Source organism: Chanos chanos, chromosome 9 (genome assembly GCF_902362185.1).
Source record: "Chanos chanos chromosome 9, fChaCha1.1, whole genome shotgun sequence".
NCBI lineage: Eukaryota > Metazoa > Chordata > Actinopteri > Gonorynchiformes > Chanidae > Chanos > Chanos chanos.
The window spans coordinates 22,919,484-22,941,231 of record NC_044503.1 but is presented as its reverse complement, the minus strand read 5'-3'; the positions used below and the strand labels follow the sequence as shown (position 1 = coordinate 22,941,231).

Here is a 21,748-nt window from a genome sequence, read left to right as displayed (position 1 = left end):
CGTGCATGCGTATGTGTGTGATCTGTTGTCCACGGGTGTATGCAGTATCTTTGCAGTCATCCTAATGCACACTCTAAGAGAGAGACAAAAACGTCTGACGACTCATCTTTCGTAGGGTGATGTTTTACTGACCCAGTTCGAAAGAAATGAATGTCAGAAGCACAAAATGCAAAGCAAAACCAAACATCTATGCTGCACCAAACTCATCCTTCACATGACACATGGCTTTAGACGTCCTTCGTGCATGATCATGCAGCCCCTTTTTCAGTGGAAAAAATATTTGGGGGGGTTTTCACACTGAAATGAAAATGGGCATTAAAGCCCAATTACTCAAGCATGTATTTAGTGGATTTTCACAGTCTTCCCCTTCATATGCATCTCCTATGTTTATGTGTTTAATAACAACCTCATCACACGTCCTTTACCAGTCTTGTGCGTAACAGTAACCTCAGAGTGGTTACAATGTGAGGAGATGAACCCTGACGGTGAGAACTCAGAATACTAAACTATGGTCTTGTTTTGTGACCTAAATACGGGGGGGTGGTTGTGGCTCTGTAATATGCAAAATACAACCTCCTATGATTGTCCTAACCTGATAACAAGGAAAATGTTGCTAAACAGTCAACAAAATCTTTCATCTTAAGTATGCTGGGGATGTGTGAGGGTATTCCAAGAGACAGAGATAGTAAGACCCCGTCGCAAAGTACTGTCTGTCTGTATGTCCGTCTCTCTCTCTCTCTCTCGCTCTCTCGCTCTCTCTCTCTCTCTCTCTCTTGCACACACACATGCGCACGCACACACCCCAGCCTCCAGGGACCCACAACCTTTTCTCTGGTTTGTAGTTGTGTAAGTGAACCAGCTCCTGTGCTCACTGTTTTTTTTTGGTTTTGCAGACTAATCACTTTCCACAGGTGTAGCAGGCACTGCATGACAGCATTTCTCAGATAGTAACCATACGGGTTAGAAACTCTTCCCCTTCTCCTGCCCCCAGCTTACTCTCACACTGTGTCCTTCTCTCTCTCTCTCTCTGTTGGTCTCTGTTGGTCTCTGCAGCACAATTACAGGCTTCACAGAAAGTTGTTTTGAGTGTTAATTCATGTGATAGTTGCATTTTGTTTTCTGCATGATCATGCAGCTAGTATAGCAAGCGTCTTGTGATCTTGAATTTAGCAGTAAATTTCTCAGGCAGACTCCAAAACCATGCTCTGGAAAGAACAGATGAAATATGTAATGTAAAAGGCACAGGTATACCTCACAGCCTAAGTAGACATACCTTAACTTAGTGAACAAGTTCAAGACTAAAGAACCATGCCACATGTAAATCCCTCATACAAACTCCACCTTTAATTGTATACTGTTGTAAAAATTCTTCACAAAAGAAAATGCGTGTGTGTTTATTCTAGCATTGTAGAACAGAATGAACCAACTGAGGGTGTTTAAATAGACTCAACCGAGCTCTAATCATTACTCATTCGTCAGTTTGTTTACATCCAACTTTTTCATGTCAACATTTTGACAAAATAAATCACAGTGTAGAGTGACAGCCATGAAAATGTAAGATCAGCTATTTCCCAGTCTGTCTGTGTAGCATCACAAAGAGGTTTGCATCAAACAGAACTGGATAGAAATCATCAACAACAACACTATAATACTACTACTACTAATAAACATCTTTCACTGGATTACCCAGAGGACTAGTAGGAACTCTGAGATCCAGAAGAACAACAACTGACCCATAAAAGACCAGATGAAAATAACAATAATAATAATAATAATAACAATGATAATAATTTGTCTGTCTGTCTGTCTGTCTGTCTGTCTCTCTCTCTCTCCAGGGTGTACACTGTGCCCACTGAACAGGGACAGAGCAGTCTTGCTAAGGCAGAGCAAGCTTAGTCTGACCGGTGACAGTCAGTCAGGAAAAACAACGACAAACGGGGCACAGTCACCTCTGAAACAGGGATGGTAAATTCTAGACTCGGCCTCAACTCCATCCATATTATTACTCCTCCCATCAAATGACCTTTACTAACTTAATTACTTCATTAACGTACTACCTTTCCACTTAAAGTGTTATAGTCTTTCACTACTCTGTCATTATACTCAGATGAGTTTAGAAAGTGTGTTCTTACATAATGGTCCTCTGTTAAACGTTAGAATTGACGTTAGAAGAATGACTTCTTTCTGGATTCAACCTACAAAAATGTGTGTGAAGTAGCTTTTGGATGAGCAGGGTCATCTAACTACATCACTCAAAGCTTTGAAAACAATTTCTGCGAATGATTTAGCTTCAGCTGGGGCTCTATTCCTGTTTCTGTGCAGAATCCTGTTCGTTTTGACTGGTGCTGTTTGTCTAAAGCAGTTTCTTTTCAGATTCACATGTCAGTGCAATGACAACAGGATCTTTTGGCACATATCTCTATTGCTTTTTTTCCCTCCCCTTATTTGCGCAACCATAGTATGACATCACAGGTTGTGTTTAACTGGCAGATGGCAGGTGTAGGCTTTATATCTGTGTCCTCAACAGGGGCCTGACTTCAGGGGATAGAAATGACAAATCAAATCAGTGACAAATGTTAAATCAAGAGGAAGGGAGGCGAGGAAAACGAATGGAATAGACTTGCAGTTCAAGTTTTTATTCACAGTGAGTAATGTCACTCAGTTTCTCCCTCCCCCACCCCTAATTATCCCAAAACAAACACAGCAACCAGGGAGGATGAAGACAAGCCCGCCAATCGCTGTTGAGCCTGTCACAAACGTTTTAGAAATTCACAATGTACTTTTTGTCCAATAAGCCAGACACTGTTGTCAAGAAACATAATATACTAGGAGGGGAGAGCTGTTGACTCAGTTGCACTGGCTTCCAGGAGGTGCAACTGACTCAGTTCTCCTGGAAACTCTCCTAGGCAAGGTGTTGGTAGTGTGTCACAGACTGTTTCATGGGACAGGCCCTTTCCATTAGAACAATACTATCATGTGCCAACTTTTTCATCTGATACCACGTCAGTCTAGCAGGTTCATACACAGTCCCAGTGATCGCCAGTCCTGACCATCCGCTCTTTCCTGCTCCCAGAAGCTTCCAGAAACTTAACAGTGTAACAGAAGTGCCAAGCTAACCTCCATTCTCCATTTAGAAAACAAAAAACAATTCTGCTGTCTAATATGAGTCAGTAAAGTTTCTTTCTTTCTTTTTTTCTTTTCTTTTTTTTTTTGTTTTTGTTTTTGACGCTGTGACATTTCAAATTACTTAAAGAACACAAAAGATCAGAAAGCATTTCAGATGAATCCTGCGCTAATTTTAATGACAGTTATTATTATTATTATTTTTTTTTAAAGGCTATCTTTACTCTTACAAGGAATGAACCAAACTAATGCTCTCTCCATTTTATGGCAAGACACGGTGTTCCTTTTGAAATTTGTCATCTCATTTCCTGGTTAAACAATGACACGCCCTGGCCAAATGGATTCTGCATGAACTGTTTTTTTTTTTTCATTCTCCTTCATTATCTTTTCATTCTCCTCCTTTTATTTCTCTGTTTCAAAAGCATCTGTCAAATTGACCCCCGTGGAACTCACCTCTTATCTAGCATTTTTCCAATGTGCATTTATGGGTATCCAAGAAAAACCTTTTAATTAGGTGTTTATAAAAAAATGTATGGTATAATGGGGTTTTATATATATATATATATATGGTATATTAAATACTTTTTCTTTGTTCAACATTGTAGCAATGCCATTGATGTGGTAAACTGTTTTTTTTTTTTGGTTGTTGTTTTGTTTTGTTTTGTTTTTTAATAATAGTGGTGTATGTTTCACAAAGTAGCATTGTTGAGAGCTGATTTTAACAAGCTGCAGTTTGTAAGATTAATATTATTAATCTTTTAAATTTTCTGGTCTGAAGATAACTGACACTTGTCTGAGGAATTTGATTCTATGGCTACATCAAATATCATTTTATACATAGGCCTACATACACAATTTTACTCTTATAATGTTTACTCATTTTGTCTTCTCATTTAAAAAGAACATTGTTGGAACTTTCTTAGTATACGTGAATGTAAGTAAAATGTTTGTGTGTGTGTGTGTGTTTGTGTGTGTGCGTGAGTGAGAGAGAGCGAGAGAAGAGAAAGAGAGAGGGAGAGAGTGTCTGTATATGTGTGTTTTCTTTAACTGATTCTGTCTGAATGTTTTGCTAGTATGTTTATGGCGATACTGCTGTCTACACTTATAATGTTCAGATTTAATCACATGGCTTAACCTGTTTTGCCTGTAGGTGCTTTTGTCTCTGGCTCCTCCTAGTGGTGGGTAATGAAATAACATCAAAAATTATTGTCTTAAACTTTTCTATCAGATAATGCACTTTGAAATGTTCATTTCGATTAAAAAATGTTTTGTTCATTTGTCACTGATTTTCTCTATCAGAAAGATCCAAAAGTAATTTTCTGAGAGAATAAGATATTGACTATCACACAGTAGAGGCCAGATAACAATTTGTGCGTAACTAAGGTGGATGGACCACTCCACAGCCTGGCCTGACAAATCCAAGACTGAATTGTAGGTTGTCTTGTAATTTCTCTTATTATTATTATTATTATTAGAATCTAACACCTGACATATAACCCATGGCTCTGTCAGATTGTAGTTCTGCTCTAAAGGGGTTGGGTAAGTCCTCTCACATTATATTATCAAGTTCTTATTATTGGTCCTTATCTCAAACTATGTAAAAGATGGATGTAGCAATGCTAAATTAAGAGGAGAATCAATTAATATCACTGCAGAACACACACACACACATTCACTCTCTGTCTCTCTCTCTCTCTTCTCCTCTGTCTCCCTTCCACTTTACTGTCTCAGGCATTGCTTAATGAAAATCCATCAGATAATTAGAAAGACAAATAGCTTGCTCAGCAGCAGGGTAGGCAGTGTGAGTTTGTAGGAGAGTAATATGTTGTTTTAGATTAGGAACAAAAAAAACATTCAATATAATTTTAAACTGGTTTGTAATGGCATAGTATTATTAGAAAAGTAATGTGATGCCTTGATGGGTATGTCAGTGCCATGATGGTAAACAAAACAAAACAAAACAAAACTCTCAGAAACCAAAGTGTTGCATCTTTCCAGTCAGAGTCTGATCACTCCCACCCATTTCGTCCTCTTAACCCCAATAAATCCCTAGAGGGTGTGACGTCTAACAGAAATAAAACTGGTGAGTCATTCTAACAATCCCATTAGAACCAGTATGACATGTTGTCGTGTCTGCGCAGGTAACAACAAGAAGTCCATCTCTGTGGCACTTCTTGTAACTACAGTCCTAGACTTTCTCCACTGAGGGTCGTAACTTACGCTCTTCCATTTCTCATGTCAGTTTCAACACGATCTGTTGGATGCCATTTCTTTGGATTTGAAAAAAAAAAGATGAATAAATGGATAACAGCGAAAAAAGGAAACAAAGGAAGAAATAGTTATGGTTAGAGTTTGGGGTTGAGGTAAGGAAGTAGTAAGTTTTTAACTTCTCACACATTTCAGTGAGATTTCATTTAATACTAAAACAAGAACCTATTACAAGACTCGCACACATGCTTATGTAACACTTTAGTCTATAAATTTAGTGAAAGCCACCATTATCGTATACATTCATTTGAACTCTGTCCATCCAAGTCGACTGTCCATCACAGACTTACCACTGATATATTAAGGGATATCTGGCACCCGGCACCTTGGAATAGTGAGTAGCCCTGAGAGAGTTTTGTTTTTCTGTTGTGGTTGTTTTTTTTTAAAGTGCAGAAAGCAGAAAAAGCAGAAAAACAAGAAGAACGTAGAGGTTTCTTTCATAGGGGACCTTACCAAAACATTTTGTTTGTGTGCTTGTTTGTCTGTCTGTCTGTTTGTTTCTTTGTTTTGTGATACTCTGTTGGCTCCTCCAACCCAAAAAGGAATGCAAAAGCTTTTTCAAACCTTACATCTCTTCGTATGAAGCAGTATTGAAAAATGCCTGTCAAGGGACCGAGAGATTCTCTTTTATGAGTCAGCGGAAAACAAGTATGTGAATTCTACCTTGAACTGAAGAAATGAAAGGCAAAGAGAAAGAAAGCCTTGTAAAAAAAAAAAATAAAAATAAAAAAATAAAGTGCATTCAGTATTATAATCATAGACTGCCCTATTCAATAAGGTTTACTGTATTATCTGTTTTGACCTGAACTATGCGTGTAACTTTGACGTTTAAACATTAACACAATGACAGTTTTTAACTAATTAATCATTAGTTTAAAAATTTTGGCAGACGTAAACATACAGAAGCTGTGAGTAGCAGGTTAGGCTATATCCTACAGAGACTTGAAGCACAAAAACAAACAAAAAAAAAAAAAAGAAAGAAAAAAAAGGAAAGAGAAGAAAATGAAAAAACAGAACTATATTCTACTGGACAAGGTTTTGTAGCATTGTAGCATTTTCGGAGTCTCTTACCACAATTACTCACTCTTATGATGTTCAAAACACTCAGAATGACATCTCTTCAGGTTTTTAACCTTTGCATGTGTCATGTTGTGATAGAGTCTGGATGCAAATGCAGGTCAGTGGTTGCTTTATTTCCAATAGGCATAACAAAGAGTATTAAAACTTACAGAGAGCCGTCCTCAGAAACAGGGCAAAAGAAAACCAACATGACATGGGGCTCACGCCAAACAAGGCTAGACAAGAAACAGGGAAAACCAAGGAGTATTTATACAAAACTAAATGAGGCTTAATGAACTAAGGTGAGAACCATGAGAACTCATAGGGCCAAACCAAAAAGGAAGAAACAGGACTTAACCAAAACAGGACTAAGCCAAGAAACAAGGGCATAAATAAAGACTTAAACCACAGCTCACATCTAGAGGGGGGTGGGTGGGGGGGGGGACAAGAGGAACTAAAGAAACAAAGAGGGACAGAAAGAGACAGGGCACGACAGCATGATATTTTCTGAGGAAATAGTGGCGGAACCAGAACATGTTTTTCGGCTTAGGTTACTGTTTTTGAGATCGGATTTAGCTCAGACACCATGACATGACGAGTGGGGACGTACTTAGATTAATGAGAAGCAATGCATGATGTGACCCCAGAGACTGGTGGAGACGTGAGAATTCATCGTAACCTTGAAAAGTACGCAGCAAACCAATGGGAATACACCTAAGATTGAGCTATAGTTAAGCTTTTGTATGAGTTTGATAACACACTGCCTACTGCATTCATACAGTAATACTTATTATAGAACAAATTTAAAATGATGTAATCATTATTATATTCCAAATAATTAAGTAAAAGGACAATCTGCAGCAGGTGTTAACCCTGTGAAAAACAAGATAAATGTTAAAATAGTTGGGAATACCAACTATTCTTAATTGCTTAATGGGTTGTTAAGTTGTCACAAATGTTCCCTAAACTGTGTCCTTCTCACAATCAGAAATACATTCGTTGAGTGGGAGAAAATGTGTTGTTTTCAATATAGCCACTAGAGGGCACCCTGATTAGGCTGTAAATTCAGGGTCAACTGCAAACAAGAACTGAAGTTGACAACTGATAATCAGAGGAAAGACTTCGTGTTGCATGATCTCATAATCATAAAGTACTGCAGGCTTCATCATTATTGTAAATATAAAAAACAAATAGGACTGGACAGAAATTTCCACATAAACATTTGCCAAAAAAAAAGCTTAATTTCAAATGCGCTAAAATGGGGGCATTATCGCACTCAGATCGGGTATTTAACCATGTCCAGAGCAATAACTGGTCTTTAAAGTAAATGGGTTTTCTTGTGAAAAGTTTTGCTCGACTTCACTCAGCCACTCAAGCACGCCTCCTCCAGCTGCCTTGCAGGCAGTGGTTTGGACTCGGCTTTTCACACAGCAGTGATCATTATGGAATGATAGGACAGGCTTTTGTTCTAAAAGTTATCCGCAGCTCGCCCGTCTCCGCTCCTATCCTACGGCACCACTCGTTACGTCGTGGGCTCTTCAGGAGAAAGAATTGTGCATTTCAAATTCAACGAAATGTAAACCGCTTTCAGGACAGATTGGGATTTATGAACACGGGCACGTGAATCGGTTATATAATGTATTTGTGAATGTTGCATTAAGTTTTCAGCTAGTGATAGTTTCACGCGAAGATAAACCTGAAGTTTCATGAATATACGCCCTTTGAATCTAAATTTAACGGGTCACAGTGTGGGAAAATATTTTTTGAGGATTAAATGTATGGGAAAAGTATTCATAACTTTTAACGCATTAGTTTAATTGTAATTCCTTTTGTAGTCATTTCAGTATTCAGTATAACATAGAGTAATGGGAACCAATTCATATCTGTCTGCCTTTTAATACATCTATTCTAATGCTAATAAACTGCAATAATAAAATAAAGACCAGAAAACATTCTCTTGTCCTTAAAAAGGACATTTTTTTCCACAACTCCAGTAATGTTTACCAAGGAACATTTGGAACAGCTGCAGGTTGGAACAAAAATCTCAAGTTCTGTCTAAAGCAGCTATGCTATTTGCTAATTAGGCTCATTGTTGTTCCTTGGTAATGCTTTGTTTATTAATCATTTACTATACCAATACCAAACAGACAAGTCAGTTGACATGTATATAAAGTTTTGTCAAATTTGGAGAGAGCATGAAGGTTGTACACAGCACATCCTGTTTGTGTAGCATTTGTTGTACGTTAACTGATCGTTATTGTTGTTGGTTTAAATGTCAAGCTCTGTGTGTAACAGTGACTGTCTGATGCATGGTAGACTTACTGTTTGACGAATGAGTTCCACTTTCACAATTATGTTAATAAACTCTCCACATATCATATCTGAACAAATTGTGTAGAAGTAGTTTGAAAAACTTTTCATAAAATCTGAAGTGACCAAAAAAAAAAAGTCGATACAGTGGAAGTAATGGACTCTATTAGGTAGTAAGGCCCTAAACGACAGGTCTGGCAAAATTGGTGGGTTTTCTCGCACAAGAAGTAAGTAAAACTGGCCCAACACTGGAAAAGGACCAAGAAGAACAAGAGGATGAGGAGAAGGAAGATGACTTCAGACTACAAGCCCTAATAACACCATCAGTTCCTATATGTACTTGTGTGCATGTGCACTGTGACATTGTCAACAAGTGTGTTGTGTGATGCAGTGGCTTGGAGCCCAAGACAAGTTTCCCTACAGGACAATAAAGTATACTTTACCTTTACATTTACCTTTAACTTGCCCTTTCATGGTTGGTTGCCCTATCCACATACACATTCAGCCCAAAATACAGATCCGGGAATAACAAGACAATGCGGATCCAGTGTAACGGTGTCCACATACAACCTAAAGTGTCAATTTTCCCCTCAAGGCGAGGTAGGAGCAGTTCACTAGCCAAGACGTGTGACCTGAATGTTGATGTTTAAGGGGGCATTCAAAGCCCAGCTCTACCAAGTCAAGTGATCAGGTTTTTATATTTAAATGGTCTGTGCAGCGCTGGTAGAACCCAAACATAAGATGCAGGGATGTGTTTGCCTTCTCTGCTTTAAATTTATAACAGGGAGAGACTGACTGCATTACACTCTCAGAAACACTGTAACAGCACCTCATTAACAGGAGACTACAAAGCTTTTCCTGAGTTCCTTCTCACCTTCAAGTGCAAGACATGCTTTTGCTCAGTGTTCAATAAGACGTAATAATTCAGACAGAGATGGCCTTACAAATTGTTTTGTCAATTTATTTATTTATTTTTGAAAGGGGAAGGGGGGTTGTACTGGCACCTGTCCCTCTCAGTTTTCTTAGTTACCGACCACCACTGACTGGATCACTTCTTGTACTCGCACCTCCTCTCCGTTTTAGCAGGCACTTTTTTTCTTTCTTTCTTTCTCTCTTACATCATCTGGCATTCGTTCCAAAAAAACTAAGAGGCGATAAGGAGGTTCTGGTAGTCTACAGTGTCTACTGAAACCATTTCAAAATTCATATTAATAATCTTTTGAGTAAACAGAAACTTTGTTTTTATGCCCTCTGTTTCCCCCTCTGGCTGCCGCTGAGATTTCGAGTCGAGCCACTGTCTTTGCAGCGAGAGCACTCGAATTTCAGGAAGTGGCTGACTACCAAACAACAATGAGTGGAGAGTGAGTGTTGATAACAATCTGTGGAAACACGCTAATGCTCCGCCATATTTACAATCCCTGTGTACTTCTACTGTACGCCTCATTAAACTTAAAAAAAAAAAAAACAAGCTATTGGAATCGAGGTGAATAGTAATCGAGATAGAAGACAAGGACTAAAACCTAAGCCAAAGAACAAACAACTAGTTACGGGATGAAATAACCCGTGCGCTACGAAACTTTGGACAAACAGCAGAGGTAAATTAAAACTCCCATGTTTTCACTGTACAGTGAGTTAGACTATGCTGCTACTGATCTTTCCTGGATTCCTGAAAAACTTACGTCTCTTCAGTGGTTTCCTCCGTAAACGCTGTTCATATCGTAGCGTAATGTCACCACTATAAACCGGAAAATACTGTAGCATATGCCTTTTCCCTTTAGTGAGTTTAGGAGATCGTTTGAAAAGACGTGACTCAGTCGGTGCATATTCCATTTTTTTGCGGTCAGCGGATCCGTTTTCTCTCTACGCTTACACCGTAATGAAGTTTCACAACGTGAAGGACAATGTTAAGTATTTCGTTTAGGGAAACTTGTCATTGTTGTATAGTTTACATTGGAAGTAGACTATTTCAAAACTGCACTGCTGTGAATGGTAAGTCGATTTTGATATGACTTTTAGGTCCTGGGTGGAAAAAAACGAAGGGCGCTATCGCATTGTCTTACGAGGTGTTCGGCAAATCTTGGGCCTCTTAAAAATCGATGTAACCTTTGTTTTAAGACAGTGACAGTAACATTGATGATAGCCTATGTGATAATGTTTCTTGAAAAATCGCTCTCTGCTCATTAAAGAATCTTGCAGAATCTCTTTTTTAACTGCATACTAACCACATCCCCACTAAGGGAATGGTAAGACGTCATGTTTGATAATGTAACTTAAAAGTCAGAGGAATGAAGTGCTTCTTTAAAAGTCTCCAGCAGCAATGTTTTATATATTCGAAGGTCTATCTATCTATCTATGTGTGTGTGTGTGTGTGTGTATCCCCATTTTGTAGGGTGGAGTGGGAGTGTGACATGATTTTTAGTAGGATTGCATATTCAGGCTTTACATGTATCCAGATAAACAGCTTCATTACTGCTGAATTATGATGTGGAGAGGAAATTCTTTAGAACCAGCACTGCAACAACTGTACCTCAATTCTTGTACAAGTCAGATTAGATTATGCGTCTTCAAGGCAACAGATCCTCCTTATTAAGGTTACATTGTCTCTTCTTAAAACAAATAAGCATGATGCAAGTAGATCAAGCTGCTCACCATGTTGTGTTGCTTGGAAGAAACATATTGCAAAGATTGTTATTGTAATGGTCAAGTGTTTGTGTTTCTATGCCACTGCATCTGCCGGAAAACAGATGTGGTTGTTTATCTATTGGAAGTAATGCTCCCTTTTGCTATCATTGCTCTAAATAAAGTCTCCACTGAATGTTTTTAGGACATAAAGTTAGAATTGATGAACTATGAAGACCATGAATAAAAGTCATTTTGATTAGTCTTTATATTGGTTGGAATTAGCTATTGCTCACTGCCATTGCAGTCATGACTATTTTTATATTTTGGAAAAAACAAACAAACACTCATACCATAATGTGCACTCCAGGCCTCAAGACAGTATTAAATGCTATTTTTGTCAGTTGCTTCACATTCTTACAAACTATCTTTCTTCTCTTCCCAGGCCCTACCAAAACAGAAAGACCAATAACTGTGCACATGAATCCGCCATGTGCCTAATAAGTGAAATGGTGAACCCAGTACCTCTATCAGTGCTGGCTCCAAGCCTGCTCTGGTTCTGCCTGACGGTGCTAGGTTCAGGCCAAGCTCACAGTCTCTTCACCTGTGAGCCCATTATGGTCCAGTGGTGCCATAGCATGCCGTACAACAAGACATTTTTCCCCAACATGCTTGACCACTATGACCAGGACATAGCTGCTGAAGAGATGAGGGTAAGTTTGGATGTCTAATGGCTTCGGGAATCAACACACATGTTATTTCTCCATTTTTCCGTATCGCATAAGTTTTGAAAAGTAGAGAACAAATAGTTTAAAAATGTTGTAGGACATTAAAAGCACATAAAACAAGACCTGGAATCAGTTCATCAGTTCAACGTGCTTTGGTGTATCCGTGAGAACACTGATCAAAGTCCACTCAAAAGTTCAAGCATGGTTTTCTGTTTCTCAGCACCCCTCAGGTGCTTGAGCAGTTTTGTCGGGTGGAACAGTTCAGTATTAACACATTTAGGTGTGCAAAGATGATTAACACCTGTCCAGACAGCTCCCAACGGATTTTGCCAAGTATTATATAATTATATGGATGTGGATGACCTGAGGGTAGAGACGTAAGAGCAACAAATGTTGATAGTCTTTCATTCTTCTTGTGTTCGTAAATGTCATTTAAATATAAGCTTGCAACTGAATTGCACTTCATTACAATATTTGGGCTGTGGTTCGAGGAATTGCCGTGAGATACATTCTAAAATCGCTAAGATATGAAAATCACCTTCTTTTCTTTTTTCAAAATAGATAAAACATGTGACCTAGCTAAAATGTATCACCGTAATTTTTTATCTAAATAGAATGTTCGTATGATTCATGTCAACTGCAAAACTTCAAGACATATCCCTCCTTTTGTTGTACTTTGATGTGATTTCACTGTAGAATCTGTCAGATATGCAGCTTCTTATTCTCTAATTCTTATTCTCTGTACTTCATTTAACATTGGCATCAATACTCATCTTATTCTGGATTGAGATGTTTATTTTGTAAGCTGTTGGTCTCTGTGTAAAAGATTTCATAAGAAGCACCGTAGCTGGCGTCTGATGTCTGAAACAAGTTGAGTGTTTAAGAACTGCAAAGTCATCTCCAAAAAAGTCCACGTTCGAGAGGACTGTTTTTTTATTGTGTTGACCACAATCGGGAACTGTGCTAATATTTATAGATATAAACCTTTTTCACGTAGAACACGTCCACTCTGCACCATGGGAGAATGTAATGTGTTGTAACACTTTTTCAGTTGGTTTGGTTACAACCCTTTTAGTCTGTCATAGAAATCCTTTTGGAATGTTTTCTCTGGAAATGCTCACAGGAGAAAATTCTCACAGTAGAAAATTCTCACTGGAGAAAATTCTCACAGGACTAAAGCTTCTCGCCACATGGGTCTGTTGGACATTTACTTTGGACATTTTATTACTGAAGTTACATTATCTACAGTTATAGGTTACACCTCTGAGCTTGGTAGAATCTGTCTTAGCAAATCCAGTAATACATCACCACTGCCTAGCTAAATGTCTGGAAAGCTGCCTGAGCTTAAGCTCTGATTTGAAGAAATTCTTTGGTTGGCATGACATCTTATACTGTGGCTGTGTCCGAATTGGCATACTAGTGTACTGCATACTGCATACTGGCCCAGTATACACTATGTACTGCACACTACTCCCCACTCTAGTTTACCGTATGGTATGCAAGTATAAGAACAATCGTGTAGTGTACTACATGTTTGCTATTGTTTGGGCTAGTTAAAAACAAACAACACAAACATGTATCAAAAGTAGCCCTATAAGAACATATATGAAGATTAATTACACCAAAATATGCAACTGATACATTTATACTTGGAACTGCAGCTGGAGTTGAGGTTGGAGCCACTTCTGTCACTGTCCGCCATGTTTTTTGAAATTTTTGGCAGTTGGAAATCACCGAGTTGCATCATGGGATGCAGTACCCGACAAAGTGAGCTCTGGTTGTATATTGCAGATTTTCGCGAGAGTAGTACATCTTCCAGGTAACCGTCGTGTATTGCAAAATTTTATTTTTCGTGTACTGTATATTACTTACTACTTTTACATCAAGATCAGTATACGAGTAGTATGTAGTATGCCATTTCGGACACAGCCTATGAGTACATAGTGAATACTGAATGCAATTTGTATGAAAATGACAGTGCTAACTGTGCAAATGATCAAAGTAGTCACATTTCATGTTAAAAGTCCAAAGCCAGTGAGCACATTTTAGGATAAAATATTATACTGTAATGTTTGGTTATAAAAATACATGCAGGAGGAATGATCCAGGTATTGCAGTCCTACAAAGAAAGTCAGTTGCATTTCTGCCTTTCCTATATTTTTGATCACAGTTTAACAATTGTTAATATTTAGTAATGTCCATTGGGGCTATAAGAGATTTGTGCCCAAACTGAAAACCACAGGTCTGTAGTACTAGGTATGGTTTACAGTATGTGCGTAGTGAGCCATGGATTTTTTTTTTTCACCTCGGCTCATCAGTGAAGTTTTTATTTTCTGAATGTGATGCCACAGCCATGCATACCGGTAGTCCTAGAGTAGGGGAGCATTCCACACCATTTTTGCTTTTGATCATTAAGAATTACAGCGATCATAATGTGAGGCCAGTACTTGGGTTGGGCCGATAGATGATGCCATTGTCCATCGCCCATTGCCAGTGGCTGACAGTCATCACAATGTTGAGCCCAGCGTGTCATTGTCCATCGTGATGTTTCACTGTAGACATCGCCCAACCCTAGCCAGTGTGCCATTTCTTTTTCTTATAATTTCTCACTTCATTTTTCTTCTGCTGAAATGACAGTCCCAGAATTGAGGACCCTCCTGTCTTGCTCAAATCAACGATGTGGTGCTATTTCGGTTTTGATATGGCAACAGAAATCTTGCAGCCATTTTCGCAATGAAGAACTTTAAAAAAAGAAATGATGTTTAGATTTCTTTCACTCATTGTCATGTAGAAGAGCCTTAAAATAAGTGTTGTAGTTGTTTTCTTACATTCTCATTTTTCATTTTTTTGGAAGGTTGTGTTGCTGTCTGTATAAAATTTGTTATTTTTGTGTTTTCAATTTGTACACATTTAAAAAGAAAGGAAAACTTCTGCTCTGAGTTGGTTCAGTTCTCTGCAGTTAATTCCAACCTAAACCGTGACACAAGCAAACCACGGCCCAAAAACTGAGCGAACAGGGCAAACCATTACACCTCTAATATCCATTTTTATTGACATATCTGAATCCATATAGTTTTTCTACTCCATATTATTTACTTTTTTCCCATTCACCTAGCAGATCTTGTTTCTTTTTCTTTCTAGCCATTCATGCCCCTGGCGAACCTGAAGTGTTCCCCGGATGTTCTCCTTTTCCTTTGCCAGGCCTTTGTCCCACAGTGCACTGAGCAGAACAGGGTTGTCCGGCCTTGTCGGGGGCTGTGTGAAAGAGTGCTGTCGGACTGCAGTAAAGACATACGCACCTTTGGAATCACCTGGCCACAGGAGCTGCAGTGTGACAGGTTACAGAATCAGTGATCATTAAGAGTCAACACTTGGTTTGTTCAGCATGAATTGATTTAAAATGAATTAAAAATAGATTTAAATGATGTACTCTTGAACTTTGAAAACAACCTAGCTCTGACATTTTTGTATGTTGACCATTCATAATTTAATTGAAACATATTTGTTTAACTTTATTTTGTCACAGGCATATTGTAGTTACTGTATTTAATATGGCCTGAACTCTGTAAAATAATAAAAACATATATCACTATAGAGCTGTGCAGTGCCCACTGAGCTTCAGTAGTCATAATGAATAAATTAAAGCTGGCTGTTTTCTTTTTTCTTTTTTTAAGCTAAAACCCCAGTAACAAATAAAAAGATATTTTTCTATTTCACTCGCTATTTTAGTGTTTTGGGGAACGTTATATGAATTCACTGAGCTGGCACATACATTGACATTGAGGTGCATGAAACATTTATTTCATGCACCTCAAAGACACTGTAAATTATAATTATCATTTCCTTTCATGAGTTTTCACTACACTTGACTACTCCGTGATGATTACGTGATTATTCCTCAATTTCATGCTCTCTTGTGAAAGTCTCTTCTTTGTGTTTTCGTTCTTAGAAATACAAGATAGAGCCCCAGTTGTGTTATTATGGGATCTTCTGGTGCCTGTTTATTTGTTTATCAGTTTATTTATTTAAATTTTTAAATTTCATGCTGGATTAATTTAGCTTGCTCAGTGTTTTTTTTCTTGTGTATCTCCCCCTAGAAACATTTGTACAACTTCTCCTAATCCTTGATGAGTTCATTTTGTCAACAGACTGAGTTTTGAAAATCATATGTACATGTTATTAATCAGTAATTTCATTGTGACCAGTAACTTTTTTTTTTACACTAGGTTGGAACCATGTGGCTACACTCCAGATGGTTCTGCTGCTCCACTCGAGAAGGTGCTGACCACGCCTAAAAGTTCTCCATCAGTTGAGAGGGATTTGGGTTTCTGGTGTCCCATGCAACTTAAGACTCCACCTGGCCAAGGATCAACCTTCCTTGGGGCTCAAGACTGCGCTCCCCCATGCCTCAACATGTACTTCAAACCCCATGAGATCGAATACACAAAGACCTTCATTGGTGTGTGTTCCATCATCTGTCTCTGCGCAACGCTGTTCACCTTCCTCACCTTCCTCATTGACGTCAAACGTTTCCGCTACCCTGAACGTCCAATCATCTTCTATGCCGTCTGTTACAGCTTCGTCTCGCTGATCTACTTCATTGGCTTCCTACTCGGTAACGAGGTAGCCTGCCAGGCGGCCTCCCGGTCTGGTGGAGAGGCTACTGTTGTCTTGGGTGCCCGGAGTAAAGGCTGCACAGTGCTCTTCATGCTCCTTTATTTCTTCTCCATGGCTGGCATGGTGTGGTGGGTTATCCTCACCATCACATGGTTCTTGGCTGCTGGACCAAAGTGGAGCTGTGAGGCCATTGAGAAAAAAGCCGTGTGGTTCCATGCTGCTGCCTGGGGACTTCCTGGTGCACTTACTGTCGTACTTCTTGCCCTCAACAAAGTGGAGGGAGACAGCATCAGCGGTGTGTGTTTTGTGGGACTCTATGATCTGGCTGCCTTACGTTGGTTCATCCTGGCTCCTCTAGGCGTGGGCGTGGTTGTCGGACTCTCACTGTTATTGGCTGGTATTGTGTCACTCAACCACGTGAGACAGGTTATACAGCACGATGAACGCAACCAAGAGAAGCTGAAGAAATTCATGATCCGCATTGGGATCTTCAGTGGCCTGTATTTGCTGCCACTGCTCACGCTGCTGGGGTGTCACCTTTACGAGCAAAGCCATCGAGTAACCTGGGAGAACACCTGGATTAATGACCGATGTGAGGAATATAGTATCCCCTGTTTGTACAAGGTAAAATAAATGGGAATCATGTGCATAGTATTGATAAGTTTAAATTTAGTAGAGAATATGTGTAGTCCTTCCTGATGGAAGATGTGACATTCTTCCTTTGTGTCCATACACAACATTTTCTTGGCTTTTGCTGTTTCCTTACAGCTCTTTAACCATGCAAATGCATTTTAGCATTTTACTTATTTTTGGCAATAATATCTGAACATTTTGGTACTGTGTGGGTGGATCGTCTCAATTTCTGATGCTTTTAGTTATTTGTAGTTATTGTTTGTATTTACATTTGAACTTTTTCTATTTTAAATGCTTTTTTGGCTTTTGCAATGTTACTGTGTGAAAAATAATTATCTTCTTTGTTTTAACCAGTGGTGCAGAAACCAAAACTTAGTAGATATTGGTCGAATTGTCACCTCCACTGGAGTGACTTCCTCAGAGGGTCACGACACATGGCCTGGCCAAGACCTTCTCGTATGGCTAGCCTCATTCATGAAACAGTGTCACAGTGTCACTGTATTTAAGCCAATTTTTCCCACCTGTCACTGGTGATTTTTCTGCTTTCTCCTTCTGCTATGCTAATCTAATTTTTTTTCTCTCATCCTGTCTTGCACGTCTGGGACACCTGCCCACAACTTCACAAATGTTTCAGTGATGAAGGACATGCTAATCAAGGCATTTACCAAAACAATGATGATGCTGTCCTACTCAGTCTTACCTTGATTCAGTCTTCCGTATTCCCACTGGGTGAATTTTGTCTTAACCCTCACTTACTTCATACATGCACAATTAAAATCCCATGATGCAAGGCAGGTCTCAGACTCTCTTAGCTTTTACGCCTATGTGTTCTCTAAAAGAGGGCTATAATACTCACTAGCCAGGTGCTAGCAAGTGATAGGGCGGGTATACCTTTCTTGATTCCTCGTTACTTCTGAAGATTTTTCTTATTTTTAGATACAAAAATTGAAAGATGTTCTTTGATTCTCTTGCCTCAGAGTCAGTCATTCTAACTTGGAGTCCTCTCACATACCCAGGCATCTGTAAAGCTGCTTTATGGCAATGTCCACTGTAAGCTTTACGGTAATGTCCACTGTAAGAAGTGTCCACCATTGGCTTGTTAAGACCAGTAGTGCTAGATCTCTTAAATTGAATAGTTTTTTTTTATTTATCCATTTTTTATGTTATTTAAAATAAAACAACAATTTCCTTCAGTGTTATGGTCCTGAAATCCAGCAGAAAATGGATTAAAAGGGCTTTATGACTCTTGGTGCATTTTAAAAGTAGCTTTTTAGCTAGTGATTGGTATACAATGCAGAGCAAATGCCTCCAGCCATGTTGACAAGAAATGTATTTTGTAAGGTATTGTGTTGTCTGATTATCTTCCAGTTGAAAGCTGACTCTGAAACGATTTTTCTGTGTTGTCTTCTTTCCAGAGAACAGATTTTGATCGGCCTGATCTCTCACTGTTCCTAATAAAATACTTGATGACGCTGATAGCTGGTTTATCTGCCGTTTTCTGGGTCAGCAGCAAGAAAACATGTTCAGAGTGGGCATTTTTCTTTGACAGAACTCGACAAAAAGAGTAAGGAGACATTTCTGCTTCGATATTCACTTTCATCTATTGGGATTACTTTTAGACACTTGATTTCAAATATTGAAATGGGTCCACTAATCATAAAAAATACAGTGGTTTTACACAAAATGATTGTCCTATGTTATAGCATTTTGTCTGTTAACTTGGTTGTCATCACAATTTATAAAATGTTTTTCTATCATCAAACAGACGTGAAAATGACAGTTAATGGAATGTAATGGAAGGTCTTGGAAGTGAATTGATTCTGGTTCTCTTTGTTTTGTGACTAGCCCCATCAGTGAGAGTCGCCGAGTGCTCCAGGAATCGTGCGAGTTCTTCCTCAAGCACAACAGCAACATTCAGAGCAAGAAAAAGCACTACAAGCCAGGCTCCCACAAGCTCAAAGTTGTCTCCAAGTCGATGGGCACCAGCACTGGAGCGGCCGCCTCTACTCCAAGTAACCATGACAACCTGTCTGCTAATCACTACGCCCAGAGTCAAGCACACAGCTCCTCCGAAGTGTCTAGAAGGGAGCAGCTTGAGCGGGTGGGATCTAGCCGGGGATCCCGGGATCTGAATGAGAGATGGAGTAAAGCAGGTGGCAGCTCTAGCAAGATCAGCAGCCAATCAGAGGGCAGGTAAGCCTGGCTTATCACAAAGAGTGTTGAGTGTTGACTGTTGACTGTTGAACACTGAACACCCACGTGTGAATGTCATATGAAGTTTTTTCATTCTTATTAAATTATCCATGTTGTGTTCCATTTTTTCTCAGCACGGATACACTAGATCAGCAGTCCCCAAACGTGATGATATTATAAAAATATAAAGTGCATGTTTTTCTCAAATGACCTTCTAACAAAAACATTGCAACTCACCATGTTCCTGGCAACAGGACGATCCATCAAGGGGTGATGGGAGACAGTGACACCTGAAGTGTGTTCCTTATGTCCAGCCTACTCCGTAATATTGTTTTTGTTGCCCTCATTGCGGAAAACCAGGCTGCACAGAGATAGGATGTAGGAAATGGAAGCAACATCTTCAGTGCTTTTGTGGCTATCTCAGGATGGTCAGCCTTGATTTTAATCCAGAAGGTCAGGAGGTCAGCATTGTTAGGCTATGACTTAAAAAAATAAAAACAAATTATTTATTGTTCCCGTGCGGCCCAGTAGCAAATGTGCTGTGGCCCGCAGGCCGGTGTTTTGGGGACCACAACACTAGATGATTTTTCATTCATTTATGCCATAATGCTCTTTGTCCACACTGAATTAAAACATTAATAAAGAAGTATTCAGCTGACTTTCCATCTCTCAGTTTATACAAAATATGATTAGTTGAAACAGAAGTCAGGTTTCTGTGTTGTCTGAAACACCTAAACCTGGTTTGACTGAGACATTATGTCAATAAACTCTACTCTCATACCCTGCAGCAGAAACAATGGAATTATGTTACTGGCTGCAGGCTTGCACCTTTTCAGGTAGCGCTGGCTTTGGTAAAGAATTTCAGGCCTGTCTACCATTTCAAAGTCATTCGCAAGGAAACTGCAAGGTCATTATGTATTAAGTTTCACAGTTGAGTCATCATCTCATTGTGTTTTTTCACCTTCACTGTTTTGCATTGAGTCAGTCTTAGACTTCTCCTAGATGTGACACAGGCCTGGTATTTATAGTACAGCTTTCAGACTTCCTTAGAAACATAGCTTTTCCTTGCCAAACACTCCTGTCAATTACGTTACATGTTTCAACCAGTTTGTTGTGAGTGTAATAGAGGGAATGAGAGAAGCAGATGATGCTTAAAAACTTTGATAAATGTAGGCATTGTTAATTATGAAGTTATGCATAGTTCTCCACTTTATGATTACAGTCAGATGGACACCAAACTGTACCTTTTACACAGCATCTGAATAATGTCGACCTAAAATGTCTGTAAGATATTTAGTATGATGCATAAATAACGCACATCAAATAAGTACATGATCTCATGTTATTTCAAGAATCATCGGGGGACCCATTACACATAGTGAAAAGAGGGTCTCACCCTTTCCATTACCATCATCTACATTAGAGCAATCGTTTTAGTAGCCAACACTTTTATCTTTTTTTAAGCATCCACTGCTTTTGTCCCATTCACTTTAAAACAGATGTGCTTTTGTTATGAATTACTTTGTCATCAATAAGGTAATGAACCTAAATCAAAGCAAAAAAATGTGCTCAATAATGATAATAATCAATGTCTCTTCCTTCCGCCTCCATTATCACCCACCCATCCCCACACCCATGAAGGATGACATCCAAAAAGAGCTTGTCTTCAGCAGGACACATGCAGCTGGGACAGCAGCCCATCCAAAGTTCCCACAGTGACAGTTCCAAGAGCTGTACACCCAGGACAGTGCGTGTGGCTCCAGACCAGGCCCCTGGCAGAGACAGTGGTTGTTCCAATGCCTGATGCTTTGGAGCGGCAACAACCGTGGAAAGTCAGATTCTTTGTTCAGTACTGCATTTATCTGGCATGTCAGGACACAGTATTCTTGCTCTGCTATATGGTAAACTGTATAGTGAACTGCTTTCAGTAAACTGTTGCATGGGAATTAGTTTGTATTCCTTGATAAAACATCAGAAATACAGTCTCTGTGCTGAATCTTGCCTGTCCACATTTTTTAGCCTATATGGCCAGTATTTAGACTGTTTAAATGTTGTTTTTGGAATGTTACAGTGAAAGTGTTTTGGGTGCATTTTTTGGGAGATTTTATGTCAAAGAGAAACAGCAGGAAATTCTGCTTTGCTTACAGTGTTGTAAAGGACTAGGTGGTTGCTATAATAAAGGTTGGTATATAGCCCTG

General features: G+C 39.1%; 1 protein-coding gene across 1 annotated transcript; it reads left to right on the top strand.

The window, feature by feature from the left end:
- Positions 1–11,831: 11,831 nt before the first annotated feature.
- fzd6 (frizzled class receptor 6) lies at positions 11,832–21,354 on the top strand. Its single transcript, XM_030785304.1, has 6 exons — positions 11,832–12,092; positions 15,249–15,445; positions 16,334–17,348; positions 18,773–18,921; positions 19,203–19,550; positions 21,192–21,354. Exons 1-6 carry the CDS (start codon positions 11,871–11,873, stop codon positions 21,352–21,354), a joined length of 2,094 nt encoding a protein of 697 aa, XP_030641164.1. The 5' UTR covers positions 11,832–11,870.
- Positions 21,355–21,748: the final 394 nt, after the last annotated feature.